This window comes from Triplophysa rosa, linkage group LG10 (genome assembly GCF_024868665.1).
Source record: "Triplophysa rosa linkage group LG10, Trosa_1v2, whole genome shotgun sequence".
In the NCBI taxonomy this organism is placed as follows: Eukaryota; Metazoa; Chordata; class Actinopteri; order Cypriniformes; family Nemacheilidae; genus Triplophysa; species Triplophysa rosa.
The window spans coordinates 19,957,687-19,971,771 of NC_079899.1; the positions used below are offsets into that span (position 1 = coordinate 19,957,687).

The following is a 14,085-nucleotide window of genomic DNA, read 5'->3' on the forward strand; positions in this document are numbered from 1 at the left end:
TACTATTTTTCTATAGACCGTTTCATCGGACGCGAGCGCACCTGACCCCCAGTTAACTAGTGTTTGGCTAGTGTCTAATAATATAACTATTTATATTTGATTTAATTTATATTTATATTAATTTGTATTATTATTTTACTGTATAATAATTGTATTAAATAAACGATTTGTTGAATTTTGTTGTATGTTCATTTTATTAATTAAACAATTTGTTGAATGGGTACTGTAGTTTTGACGCATTTAAACAAAACGTATGGTACATTGACATCTAGCTGTTGAGCTTGGTATCGCAGTCTAAATTCTAAATATTGGGGAGACAAGTTTAGCCAAGTAACGGTTCTTCACGGTTTCTTTTGCTTGTCATCAGAAATAATCTACAGGCACGCCATATATACGAAAACATCTGGTTGTATTAAAAAGTATTACAATAGACCAGGTCACATCAACAAAACTAAATTGAAGGGTCAGATCAGGTACAGTAGATTATCTCTTTAAGGTCATAACTGCAGATTTCCATTTTTTTATGTAAATCTGATGAAACACTATGCAATGCACTGTACAATAACAATGTGTTTTGTTGTTTTATGGCTACCCAGCAGTCCTGAAAGACAGCACAGAGGTGATTCTTTGAACTCGAGAGGCTTTAGAAATGCCATCTCTGAGGAAACACTTCAAACACTCCTGAGCAACAAAGAATTATTCTTAAGAAGAGAACAGAATGGCTGTATTGTTTCTTATTTTAAAACAATCATGCCCACAGAAACATATATAGTCACTCACCACCGGTCTGTGCACATCCCAGAAAGCTCTTTCCTGACTGTCCAGTATTTTCCTTTCAATTTTGTCTCTTTTCTTATCGACTCTGTACACACAGAACACAGAGCCAAAGAAATTAAAACATCCAAAAACTTGCAAAAGAAAAAACACTGAGCAGAGAAGTTATAGTTGCCTAGTTTCTTGGCACACGGAAGCACAACAGTGCAGAGAGAAATTGGAAACCAAAGAAGAAATCTTGGAAGAGCAGCAGAAATGACTCATTAGATGAGTTCAGTATAATCCAAGTGTAATTTCACGTTACAATTTATATCAGTAAGTATCTGAGAACAAGACAGAAACACCAACAGCAATAAAATTGAATGAAACACCCTAAGACTTGATCAAGCACCATTAAATATATGCGGTATGAGGCATTTGCTATTTGTAAAGAGTCAATGCCCTCCATTCTGAGAGATGAGACTATAGCATTGCTTTGGAAAGACACTCACTTGGCCTGAGCCTCTGCTTGCATAAATATAAACTCCCATTTCCTGGCGAAGGCCCGCTGTAATCGTGCTAAACTCTCCTGGAAAGGGGAAAAAATACGTATTTAAACAAATTCCAAGAAGTTTATAACTAAAAACATCTCTGAATTTACCTCAGCAGGCCTACTGGAGAATTTACCTGGATCATGCAAACAAAGCCCTACATTTAAAGTCAAACTTGGATCAGACCTACTTTCTTTTAAAAGCATTGTCATTACCTCTGAAGTACAAAGCCTGAGACCTGCAGTGTTACAATTAAGAAAAAAATGGAAGAGAGAGACTGAGACAGAAGGGATATCAAGAGAGAAGAAAAGAGGAGATTACTTACAGCTTCGTAATCAGCGAGTTCCAGGCGAGCTTTGTTCTGCATTGTTCTTTTGCACAAGTACACAGCTGCAGAGATGAGCAGAGCGTTGTGAATAACACCACTCACACTTACACGCTTACAGGAGTACACACTTTAGCCCTCGGCACTTCCATACTGCTTATACTAAAAATATAGCACACATTTAACATACAGTATTTCACACTGCTTGCACTGAATCACATCCCAGTCTTGCTTTGTTCTGACTGCTGAATTCGGAAGCATAATTTGCCTATTATGCCTAGTAACTCGAAGCAAACACGCACACTCATACACACCATCATAACTTCGCATGCGAACATTTTTATATGTAAGGGATAATCCACAGCTAGCCGTGCGTTAAAGGGTTTTAATGCACGACGTGGAGGCCAAGAACCACCCGACGCGAAGCGGCATTAAAATCCTTTAACGCACGGCTAGCTGTGGATTATCCGGTTTATACCATGGTCATTTGCAGTGAAATTTGAGATCAAACAGGTGAAAATTACAGTGATTTTGTCAGTTCAATTTCAAATGTAATCAAACTTACTGGAGCTACCTGTGCGTTAAAGGGTTTTAATGCACACCCTCCAGCCAATCAGAAATGAGTACTCAAAAAGACCATGGTATAAACTTGGATATATAATAGGGAGCTGTAGAGATCACATATTTTTGTATGCAAACCCCGGAATCGAGATAGCATTTTAGGACTTCCGGTTCCATCGCTCCAAAGTCTATGGGTTTTTGAATGGGTTTTTGGTAATTCGCCCAAAATAAGGTCTGTGGTAAACAAAACCTCCAAATATTTTCACGTTTTATTCTATGACATAAAACACACCAATTATAACCCGCTTGTGATTTTTTAAAGCCTTATTGTGTCTTAAAATCGGCAGTTGCTAACAAGTTGCTAAAAGCGTCTACTTCCTTTGGCGGGTACGTTAGACGTCATCGCGCATATAAAGCTCACAAATAATGCAACAAGGGCACAAATCTCTTAAAACGTAGATGAAGATTCTTTTTTTTTTAATAAAGTTTGAAAGGCTTGGTGGTGATGACATTGATATCGAGCGACCTTAAGTGTAGTCTGTTTATAGCGTCGTGTTAGTTTTTTCCTTCTGCCGATTGTATTTCGGCTTCAAATGTTGTTTTAGTTTGTAAATATTATCTTGATAGACAAAACGTGTAAACATCATAAACCTTTGTTAATCACAGAGCTTATTTTTTGCGATCTTCCAAAAGTCCATGGGAAAAATGCATAGGCTTTCGGTTGAGGGAACCAGTGCGGTGCTTACTTCCGGGTTAGCCTACAAAAATACGTCATCTCTGAACCTCTCCATTATGCAACCTTAGTGGCGAAACATCGCTGATCTCTAGCCATATCCACACAGAGATCTTATTAAGATTCCACAATGCAATTCTGATTGTATACTTTAATTCAAGGGCATACCTTCCCTACACTTTTTTAGATAACAGATCTTGCAGAAAGACTAACCGTAGTCTGTATTCTCAGGCTCCCAGCAGTTTGAAGGCCAGAAGTATGGCGTCTGATAAAAAGAGAGAAATGTGTACTACATTATCCTTTATGCAGTGAAACGTGCAATAATGTTTATACAGCAAACTGTTTCATTTTAAGGTTGTTAGTAAAGAATATTTGGCAAAATATTATTTATTTACATTATTACATGATTCTTATCACCACATTTCTATTTTAATGTAAAAAGGATTTTTCTCCATTTTATCTCTCAGACCAACAAAGTGACTGACCTGGAATCTGTAGAATGTGCCGTCATCTTTAAGTGTGAGCACATGGTCAGAGATGGGGAAGAAATAGCCGTGAGCCGCCATCAGTGTGCCCAGATGAAGAGCCTCGACTAAAAAAAGAAACACCAGTGTTAATCAGGGATCCAAGCACATGGGAACTCTCCTGTTTCTGTCAGAATTACTACGCTGCTTTTGACTTAAAAGCTGATATCTGTGACTTTTTTGGTTATAAACAAAAATTATTGAGCAAATACATAAAAAACGTAAAACCTGATTCGCAATGGTAAGCTTTAAATAAAGACTTATAATTAAAAATGTTAGATATGAATTATTGGAGGACATGTTGACAGAAATGCAATATACTATACATAACTATGTCTTCAGAGGTGTATAAAGACCTTACTTAATGAAGAGTTATGTTTTTACTATCTTACAATGAGCTATTTCTATCTACATACACTTTGGGTCCCCTTTCATGGAATTCACCATGTTGTTTCTACAGTAGCCCTAAACGGACAAACTGCTCTACAGAGCATGTCTTGTAAATATGTTATCTCTTTCGGCAAAGAATCAAAAGCGTGACAACATCTTAGTGCTTCGAAAGGGAGGGGTGAAGTGAGCAGTTGGTTGCAATTCGCAACCTTTCATACACATTTCATACACTGGACCTGTAAGTAACAAATAAGTCGTTTGCAATTTTATACTTCCAACAGAAGTTGGGGCAGATGCAATGAAGGATTGCAGCTTTTAAAGTAGATGTTCTGTAAATGGTAAATGCATGACATTTAGACCAAATGGCTGAAACATGAACCATTATTGGGAACTTGAGTTAAAAAACATAAGTTAGACTACTGGTAATGCAACAGAGGAAGAAATCTGGACAATTTGGGTTGTATTTCTTCTCATGTTATCCTCTTTAGTATTTCGGTGGGGTATTCACTAAGAATGAATTGATAATGCTGTGAATTTGTGCGTTCTGTGTTGTGCTCAATTCACTAAAGGAATTATGTAAATCAAGAAACAGCTCAAACTGGCTGGTAAAATGTGCCCTAAATGCAATTTGCATGCACACATTACTGCTCTGTAAGGAGTTATGGAGGATGCAGCAGTTTAAAGTGAGCTGACATATAATACTTTGCAGGGACTATATACTGTAGCATCTCTTCACAACTGCACTCCAGGTTTTTTCACAAAACTGGATTTTTCACAAATACAGAAAGGAGAGTCAATACTGCACGTGTGGATATAATGCAGTGGTTCTCAAACTTTTCGTCGTAAGGCCCCCTTTGTGTAGAGTGCATCGCTTTGCGGCCCCCCAAATAAAGACTTATAATCTTAAATTTAACATCTTTATTTAAACAAAAACATATTCGGTTATACAATGCTGAAACATCAATTCTTTTGTCTGGTGGTCTTATTTTTCTGAAGTTTGATTGCATAAAATCTATGATCAATTTCTATATTTCATAAAATGCCACAAAATCTGTGGCCCCCTGGATCCATCTCGGGGCCCCATAGGGGCCACGGCCCCCAGTTTGAGAACTACTGATATAATGATAACATTTTCAAAATTACTTCATGAACACCAGAATGTTTTTTTTCTATTACATTTACGCATTTGGTGTATACACTTTATATCAGTAAGTGTGTTTCCTGGGAATCAAACCCACAATCTTTGCGCTGCTGGCGCAATGCTTTACCAAAAGAAGTACAGGAACACATTTTTTTTTAATAAAAACTGTTTACCACCTGCTTTACATAAACAATAACAGCACATTGTTATTGCATAAGGCAATTCTATTAATGCAATCTATATTGAAACTAATTTACATAGAAACTCTGTGCAATGATATGTATGAAAAAGACTTCATTGAAATGCTGAATGCTGGATATGCTAAAATAACACACACAAAACTGTTCATGTGTTGTTTGTGTTTACAAGAGAATAGAGGAAGTGTATTAAATGACGTGGAAGCGCTGAAATAAATTATTCTCCCACAACACGCTCAACCACAAGCACTTCTGCAGTAGAACCCCTACCAGATTTAAACATCAATAAATGATTGTCTATTAAACTTTAACAATACAGTGTTTGCTGCATGTGTGCATATTAGAATTTGTGTCTGTGTTGATTACTTATTAATATACCTTTGCTTTCAGAGGTACACTGTGCATTTGCAGCGGTTATTGTTTTGGTAAGTTTCCCATCAGGTATTTCACGAGATAAAGCTAAATAATCAGCAATGTACAGTGCAAAACAATTGACAGAAAGATACAGTGAGAATACTGGAAAGTAAAGGGAAGTTCTTATTTTTTATCTCTCCAACATTCCCGCTATGGTCTATTGAGTAAAGAGATTCGGTGCTCTTATATATTTGTTCTTACCCCTTAACTCACACACACACCTGTCAAATATCTCAGTGTGGACATAAAATATGAGGCATTCCGTATATACCTTACTCAGTTGAATCAAATGCCAAAGATTTCCATCCTATTATCACTTCCATACCAGCATTAACAGGTTTGAACTAGCGCGGAAGATCGTGCAAAGCTGTTTTTTTTGTCTACAGGGATGTTAGTAAGTTTCACTGGGATTTCAGCATCTGAGAGGTCAGTAAAAAAAGATATGGACAAAGGTCTGACAAATAGTCCATTACTGCAGAAATACATGTAAGTAAACTGATCATTGTTGTGCAAGCGTAACCTAAGGAAGGAATTGTACGGCCCTATGAAATCCGTTTTATTTTTTCCGAAATACTGTTTTATGTTTTCCCCAAAACGCATTGATTTTGCATTTTCCATCTTTTACTATACAATAGTAATATATTTTCCCACAAATACTTCAGTATACTAGAGTATTCACTTACCTACAGTATCTACCTACAGTAGATCGGTCTACTTACGGTATCTACTCTACTTACTTATGGTCTACTTAAATTTCAGTACTGTTATGTAATAAAATATTTTTTTAACAATAATTACAAATTTTTTACTTCAATTTACTAAAGTAAATAAAATAATTGGTGGTCCACAGTATATTATGATCCACAATTTTTTTCAATTATAAAAAAATCAAGAGGGATGGTATGGTGAAATGTGTGTGTGTTATAACTTGTTCAAGTTAACCAGACTTAAGCAGCAAAGGGTGTTTGACAGTAGCTTTTCTCAAATGAAACAGTGAAATACTAAACGCGGTTCATGTGTTTGCGTCCAAGTACACGCAATCTGCCAGTCTTTCACTAATAGTCGAAACAAGCAGATTACATTTCTAAACTGCATCTGAATATTTCCAACGTTATTCATAGCGTAACTTACATTGTGTAAACTATTCAGCGCTACTTTATGGTCCAGAAATAATACATTTGTCAGATTCTGTGCCATTCTGCGTTATATAGCAAATTCAGTTTTTATGCCTGGATTCCGAGATTCTGTTTGCGTTTTCCGCATCGAGGAAATCACTGGGCCCTAGAATTGACCATTCCATTCCCAATCGGCTACGTTCTACAGTGTTTAGCTCCAACCCCAATAAAACAAATTTTTATTTGGGCAGTCGTGGCCTAATGGTTAGAGAGTCGGACTCGTGACCAGAAGGTTGCCGGTTCGATCCTCAGGGCCTAACTAACACAGGGGGATTGAGGTGCCCTTGAGCAAGGCACCTTACCCCTACTTGCTCCCCAGGCGCTGCAGTGATAGCTGCCCACTGCTCCGGGTGTACGTGTGTTCACCACTTGCTGTGCCTGTGTTCACTACTCTCTGGATGGGTTAAATGCAGAGGTCACATTTCGGGTATGGGTCACCATATCTGACTAATAGGTCACTTCACTTCACTTTAGTCTGACAGCGACAATATGAAATGATCAAAAACAGTAAGTTGTCAAACTTCACCCACCACAGAAAATCATTAATGAAAAAGATGCATCACCTTGATCTTCAATCACAAGATTCTTCAGAAGCCACTGGACAATATCTGAACCTGCACATAAGGAGAAAGAAAATATGAAGAAAACCTTCTGATCCATAGTGGGTAACGCATGACACACAATTCCTGAGTGTGTGATTTTAAATGATTCATGTGAATTATACTGTTGGCCTTTATTAAGACATTCATCATGATGAACTAACACAGGGGGATGTATCTACTGAACACATATAACGACATTTACAAACAATCCCATAATCTGCGCAGAACTCTTTTATCAAGAGACTTGTACACTCAGTAAAAAATCAAAAGAGCTCTATTGTCTGAGACACAATACCTTCTGCATTAAGAGTCAGACACTGTTAAACTTCTTTCTAATGATTTGATGGTAGAGATTTAACGATGTCATATTTTGATAATTCTTTTATTCATTATTCTTTAGTTTTCCACTTACCCCTTCCTCTGTTTTTACACTTTTTATACCCTCATCCACCTCTTTCCACCATTTCCTTGAAACTTGGGTCCTTCACTTTTTATCCCGATTTTATTGTCTTACGTTTTAAGTTTTTCTCACACTAATCTCTCTTCCTCACGGAGTGTCAGAACTGCATAAATTATGTTAAAAGTAGTACAGTAGTACGGGATGCTCCAAAGAGGATCTCAGTCTCAGCAGAGCTCCACTGAGTATTTTGTGGATTAGCAGAATATCACAATCTTCACCTCTGCACCCTTAAAGCCCCCTCTCTTCTCTTTGCAGCTTTCAAGGAATAACTGACAAGTCAACACCATGACCTACTTCCTGTAAATCCACCTAAAGTAAACTAATTCCTGCACATTAATTTCTAATTCTTGACAAATACAGTTTGACAGTGGAGGTGGACTGAAGGTGGACAGTGGACTGAATCTCATACTGTAAAATATAAAATTCTTGGGGAGGAAAAAGTTGAGTTCGCACCAATTATGTCAGTCAGGCAGCACAGAGTGTTTTAAGTATTAATGACCCCTCTCACAGAGGATAATTAATAGGATGGACTTGACTGCAAAATGAACAGGTTTTAATTTTGGTCTTGAAGAATTTGCACTCAATGTTTAGTGCTTTCTCATCACCCTGGTCGAACCCAAAATATAAACAGTATGTATAACTCAGAGAGAGAGAGAGAGAGAGAGAGAGAGAGAGCGAGAGAGAGAGAGAGAGAGAGACTGGGGTGTTAGCACTTGAAGCTGGCCTTTTAATGAATCCTCCAGAGGACCACAGTCAGAAGATGGATAGAATATCCTTTTGAGAATTTCTCACTTTCTACTTCCTAATCTTCAATCTTCAAACATAGATTATGGATTACTGTATGTGTGAGAGAATACATTTTATTCTCTTTTTTATTTCTTCATTATGTAAACCTAAATATGTTATACGCATTGAATAACAATGAATTGGAATTGTTCTCTTTTTGGGGCTGTTTTGCATTTACAGTATTGTTTACAGAGTAAAGAGTTAACAGAAAAGTAGGGATGCGAGAAGGAAAATTCAGTTATGAACTGTGCCAGGCCGTGTAACACCACAAAAATAATTTTGACCCTTCCTTTCATTTATAAAATATAGAACTGTGAAATTACATCTGTAGTTATTAAAAGAATGAAATGTGCCTTTTTTATTTAATTTTTTTAATTAAAAAAATATGTGACCTTGCATGTGAAAGCCCAGTCAGTCATTTTTGTGATTTACTGTTTTCTTCATAAAATCATCCTACATCATGCAAAGAACATTTTGTGAAAATATAACTTTGATATACAGTATTTAGCATTGACTGGAAAAGGCTATGTAAAAGATTGAAATTATACTGAAATTAAAGGAACAGTTCGCCCAAAAATAAAATTTCTGTCATCATTCACTCACCCTCAAGTTGTTCCAAATCTGTTTAAACTTCTTAGTTCTGATGAACACAGAAAATGATATTTGGAAGAATGCTTGTAACCAAACAGTTCTTGGCCACCATTGACTACCGAAGTAGGTAAAATGAGAATGGTAGTCAAAGTGCCCCAGAACTTTTAGCTTTCCTAGATTCTTCAAAATATCTTCTTTTGTGATCAACAGAACAAACAAATTTACAAAGATTGTTTCCTTACTATGGTAGTCAATGGTGGCCGAGAACTGTTTGGTTATAAGCATTCATCCAAATATCATCCTCTGTCTTCATCAGAACAAAGAAACTTATACAGATTTGGAACAACTTGAGGGTGAGTAAATGAAGACAGAATTTTCATTTTTGTGTGAACTGTTCCTTCAATGCTTGAAATCATACTTTGATGCTTGTTATTTCAGAATTAGATTATAGGGCTTTTGCCATGGTTTTCACAGACTGGGTCCCATATGTGTTTTTTATGTAAATTACGTCATTTATACTTATGAATATGTAGATGAAATCAGAATTAAGTCAGCTTTTCTCCTAACTATTCAATGCATTGTGTCTTAAACTGAACTCCGAGGGTCAGAGACCTTTGATAGAGATCAGGCTCTCAACAGGCCGGGACATCAACTGGCTGAGAACTCAGAGTTCTGGCTGAGGTTTTATTGTACTGGTCTTTGGGCTTGCTGTGGGGTACTGGCTCCTGCAGAGTTCTGCTTTTCCAGTGCCAGCGTGGAACTGCAGCATACGTACACAAAACAAAAGTAGTCGAATTACCAGAAAACACACTGGGAATCTTGGACAGGAAACTCTTCACTGTACGAATAGGTATGCCGTTTTTCTCATCCTGCATTCTGGCAATAACATCCTCCATCTGAAAGAGAGAGAGAAAGACAGTGACATGTTAGACTAAACAAGAAAATATGCATTTAATGCAATTGCAGCGTCCGGTAGAATTGCAATAAGTGGTGCAGACAATATGATTTAGTGCCCATGTGACATAATAAAAAACATTATTGTGTGTGGAGAGTCGCACACGTTAACACACAATATAACACATTAGTATTAGTGTTAGTAGTTTCATAAAAAAAGCTTTAAATATTTCTTCATCTTACTTTCTGTTTACACGCATTTTCAGTGTAGTCAGTGCCTTTTCAATCCCTTTGCATCCTAGATTGAATTACTTCATTCAAATAATGCAAACCCAGAGGACCAAACAGATTTACCAAATAGCCAATCACAGCACAGCATCACAGAAAACTGTGATAAGATCCCACGGGCAGCGAGTTTGAAGGATCAACTGTGCCTTTAGTAAATGAAGTCATTCAATATAACAACCCTTTTTATTAGATGAAGAGAAAGCAGGGGCAGAACAGGACCCATCACGTCACCCGCTCATTGATCTGCTGACATTTAGACTGTTCTCAGAGACGCTCAGAGTGTCTGAGTTAACAAGGCAAGCAGTGTGGAGCGTCACCACGGAACTCACGATCTGAGCATGTGACTATATAGTGAGTGACATCATTCTAGCATTAAAACCAAAATCATGTCAACCATTTGTACCTAAAAGATGTGTGAACGTGTACCTACAGGTTTGTGCGAAGTGTATACGCTGGTATGCGTGTTCACAGAGAGAGCTCTCCTGCCCCAAGGGGAGACCCAGTAAACATTCAGAATTACACCAGTGATACGGAGGAGTGTGTTTCTTCCGGCTGTGATGCCTTTGGAGACAATTTTAACAGGAAATTCTGTTAAATTCCTTTCAAAACTGTTAGGGGGACTCCTGAAATAGCTTCTTTTTAAATATCCAGGGAGGAAATGTTTTTTGATGGCAGTTACCAGCCACCTACAGTGTGCGCACACACTCTTGGGGAAAGAGACTCGCACATACTCTGTCTAAAATGCTGGCTGAACTGGTGGGCAAACAGTGAAGAACTAATTTAAGGTAATGAGGGATCTGAGCATTCATCTCACACTCTGTGACAGTAATGGAAGCATTTTAGACAGAACACAGAGAGAAAGAGAGAGGGGGGGGGGTAAAGATAAGGACATCTCAGTTGTATAGTGCAATGATGTGTGATGATAAAAAAACTCCCAAATGCATCACTGGCATCAGCTGCACTGTACAGCAGACAATCTGTGGCCAAGACTTCTTGTAAGACCACCAGCACTTTGTTGAAGTGAGGGGAAGGCTCATTGTTATTTTAGTCAAGCTTCTTTAAGGTCTTTCTCACAGGCAAAGCACGGAAGTTGGATTCTTCTTCTTGAAGTCTTTTGTCTTTATTAAAGAGACAGTTCACCCAAAAATGAAAATTCTGTCTTTACTCACTCTCTAGTTGTTCCAAACCTGTATAAATGTCTTTGTTTGGTTGAACACAAGAGAAAGGTATTTGGGCGAATGCTTGTAACCAAACAGTTCTTGGCCACCATTGACTACCATAGTAGGAAACAATGGTAGTCAAAAGTGCCACAGAACTGTTTGCTGTCCTACATTCTTCAAAATATCTTATTTTGCGTTGAACAGAACAAAAAATAATAATAAAGTATTTTTCCTACTATGCTAGTCAATGGTGAACAAGAACTGTTTGGTTATAAACATTCTTCCAAATATCTTTCTCTGTGTTCATCAGAACAAAGAAATACAGATTTGGAACAACTCAAATGTGAGTAAATGATGACTGTCCCTGTAAAGACACTTCTGCACCTACCATCGGTCAAACATGAAGTCCTACCTCAAACTCACACCATTGGTTGAGCTAATGTGGCTGTGTAGGAAATCTCAAACAAGCACAGCAACATTTCAAATCTCAAACAAGCACAGCAAACTGCATACTAAGCCAAGAAATAAATAAAGTATTTTAACTAAAAAAACTGACACACTGCTGCATTAAATCTCATTTATTTTTCAGACTACCGAAATTAAAGAGAAATTGCAAGGAGGTGGAAGAGAAAAGGCAACATCACACGAAACCAAGCTGTTGTTATGCACTGGACTGTTTTTGTGCAACACAAACAAAACAAAATCTGGAACATTTACGTAGAAATTTCTCTCAAAGCAGACTGTCCTCTGGCAGTACATCTCCAGGGATCACACATCTGGGGCCGCCACAGATACGAGCTCAAGCCAATCACACAGCAGATCCAAAAGCCAAAAAGATAAATCATCCAAAAAATCAAATGCTAAACTGAATAAAACCCAAGTACCATCACATCCACACATAGGTCAGTCGAATGAGGGCTAATCAGACTAAATTTGAAGATGAAAGCAAATTGCAATGTATCCTGACATTTCCTGAGTGAATTTAACTGGGTAGAAATGAAATACATTACTAAGCCTGAGGTTAAAACGTTTTAAAATATCTTAAGCTGGTCTTGTTGTCAAGCTAGTTTTCCAGTCAAAAGTATCCAAAGCATCCAAAACAAGACTACAGATCAACCTGACTTTAATCTGTTTTAACAGGGTTATGGTAAAGTGCGGGTATCCTTACTTGATACTGAATTTTGCTTTAAGTTTGCCCAAAGCATTGCACTTTAAAGAATACCATGGTGCTAAAGCCCAAAAAACATTGTAGTCCAATTGAGAAAATTATTATAATAAATACTTAAAAGTCCAATTTGTAATTTTTTGGAGGATCTATTGACAGAAATGCAATATAATATGCATAACTATGTCTTCAGAGGAGTATAAAGACCTTACATAACGAAAGCGTTATGTTTTTATTACCTTAGAATGCGCTTTTCCATCTACATACACAGCGGGTCCCCTTGCATGGAATTCACCATGTTGTTTCTACAGTAGCCCTAAACGGACAAACTGCTCTACAGAGCGTGTCTCGTAAATATGTTATCTCCAAAAGAAGACAACATCTCAGGGTGCGTTTACACTTGGCATTAACATGCGATCTCGGTGATCCGAACAAGCAGATCGGATCTTCAGACAATCAGGACACAGCGCGTTTACACTTGTCAACAAGTGGCTTCCACATCTGGATAACTGATCGGATCTCTATAGTTTCCCGCCCATTATTTTAATAAGCCTGCAATTTAAAAATAGCCCCGGTGCGGGGAGATTTCACACAACACGTATAACGGGGAGGATGAGCATGTTACACATTTGATACGCAGCCATGTTGAACTCGAGGCAGCGGTGGGAAGTAAACCACGGTTAAAACGATTAATGATCTTATATGTGAAAGTATAATCAGAGGACGTTTGTAAAATGACACAAGCTTTTGTACTTGAGCTGTGGCGGGTTTCACTCGCGCGCGCACACACACAGACGCTAACGGTGTTTTTAATCACATTATTTGTTTATTCATGTCACAGACACATAAAATAATCACATAAGTAGGCCGAAGTTCCTATGATCAAAAGCGACCACTTACATCGTTCTCGTCTATTTGGGTTGATTCGGCTGAAAGTGACAGCGCGTCGTTTCTTTGGTCTGCGCCCTAAATAGCGTGCTTACTGACATCAGCTCTTAGCAACACTATACAATCTTGTTTCTGTGAGTAAATGATACGGTGTATTCAGAGCTCCGTTTCAGTGCCGCTTAGTGATGGGTCGTTCTTGAACGAATCTTTAATGTGACTCGGGAAGAACGAGTCGTCTTAGGGAGTGATTCGTTCAGTCGCGCATGCGCATTGCGCAACATTCTATGTGTTTTTTATTTTAATTCTTGATGAACGAATGATTCAAACCCGAAGACTCGAGAGGTGAACTAATCAATTCTCTTTCCGGCTCTGACTGCATTGGTTTAGCTTACGACGCTGTCACGTGATGAACGAAGGAGTCAAACCCGAAGACTCGAGAGGTGAACTAATCAATTCTCTTTCCGGCTCTGACTGCATTGGTTTAGCT

At 37.9% G+C, this 14,085-nt stretch overlaps 1 protein-coding gene across 3 annotated transcripts in view; it reads right to left on the bottom strand.

The window, feature by feature from the left end:
* Positions 1–14,085, bottom strand: part of rgs7a (regulator of G protein signaling 7a) — a 51,842-nt gene that overhangs the window by 6,274 nt on the left and 31,483 nt on the right. For all 3 annotated transcript variants that reach the window (XM_057343152.1, XM_057343153.1, XM_057343154.1), the window contains exons 3-9: positions 10,003–10,099; positions 7,328–7,378; positions 3,409–3,515; positions 3,137–3,188; positions 1,630–1,694; positions 1,266–1,342; positions 781–862 (exon numbers count right to left, since the gene is read on the bottom strand). In XM_057343152.1, the coding sequence (XP_057199135.1) occupies positions 781–862; positions 1,266–1,342; positions 1,630–1,694; positions 3,137–3,188; positions 3,409–3,515; positions 7,328–7,378; positions 10,003–10,099 (531 nt within the window). The remainder of the gene's footprint in view (positions 1–780; positions 863–1,265; positions 1,343–1,629; positions 1,695–3,136; positions 3,189–3,408; positions 3,516–7,327; positions 7,379–10,002; positions 10,100–14,085) is intronic.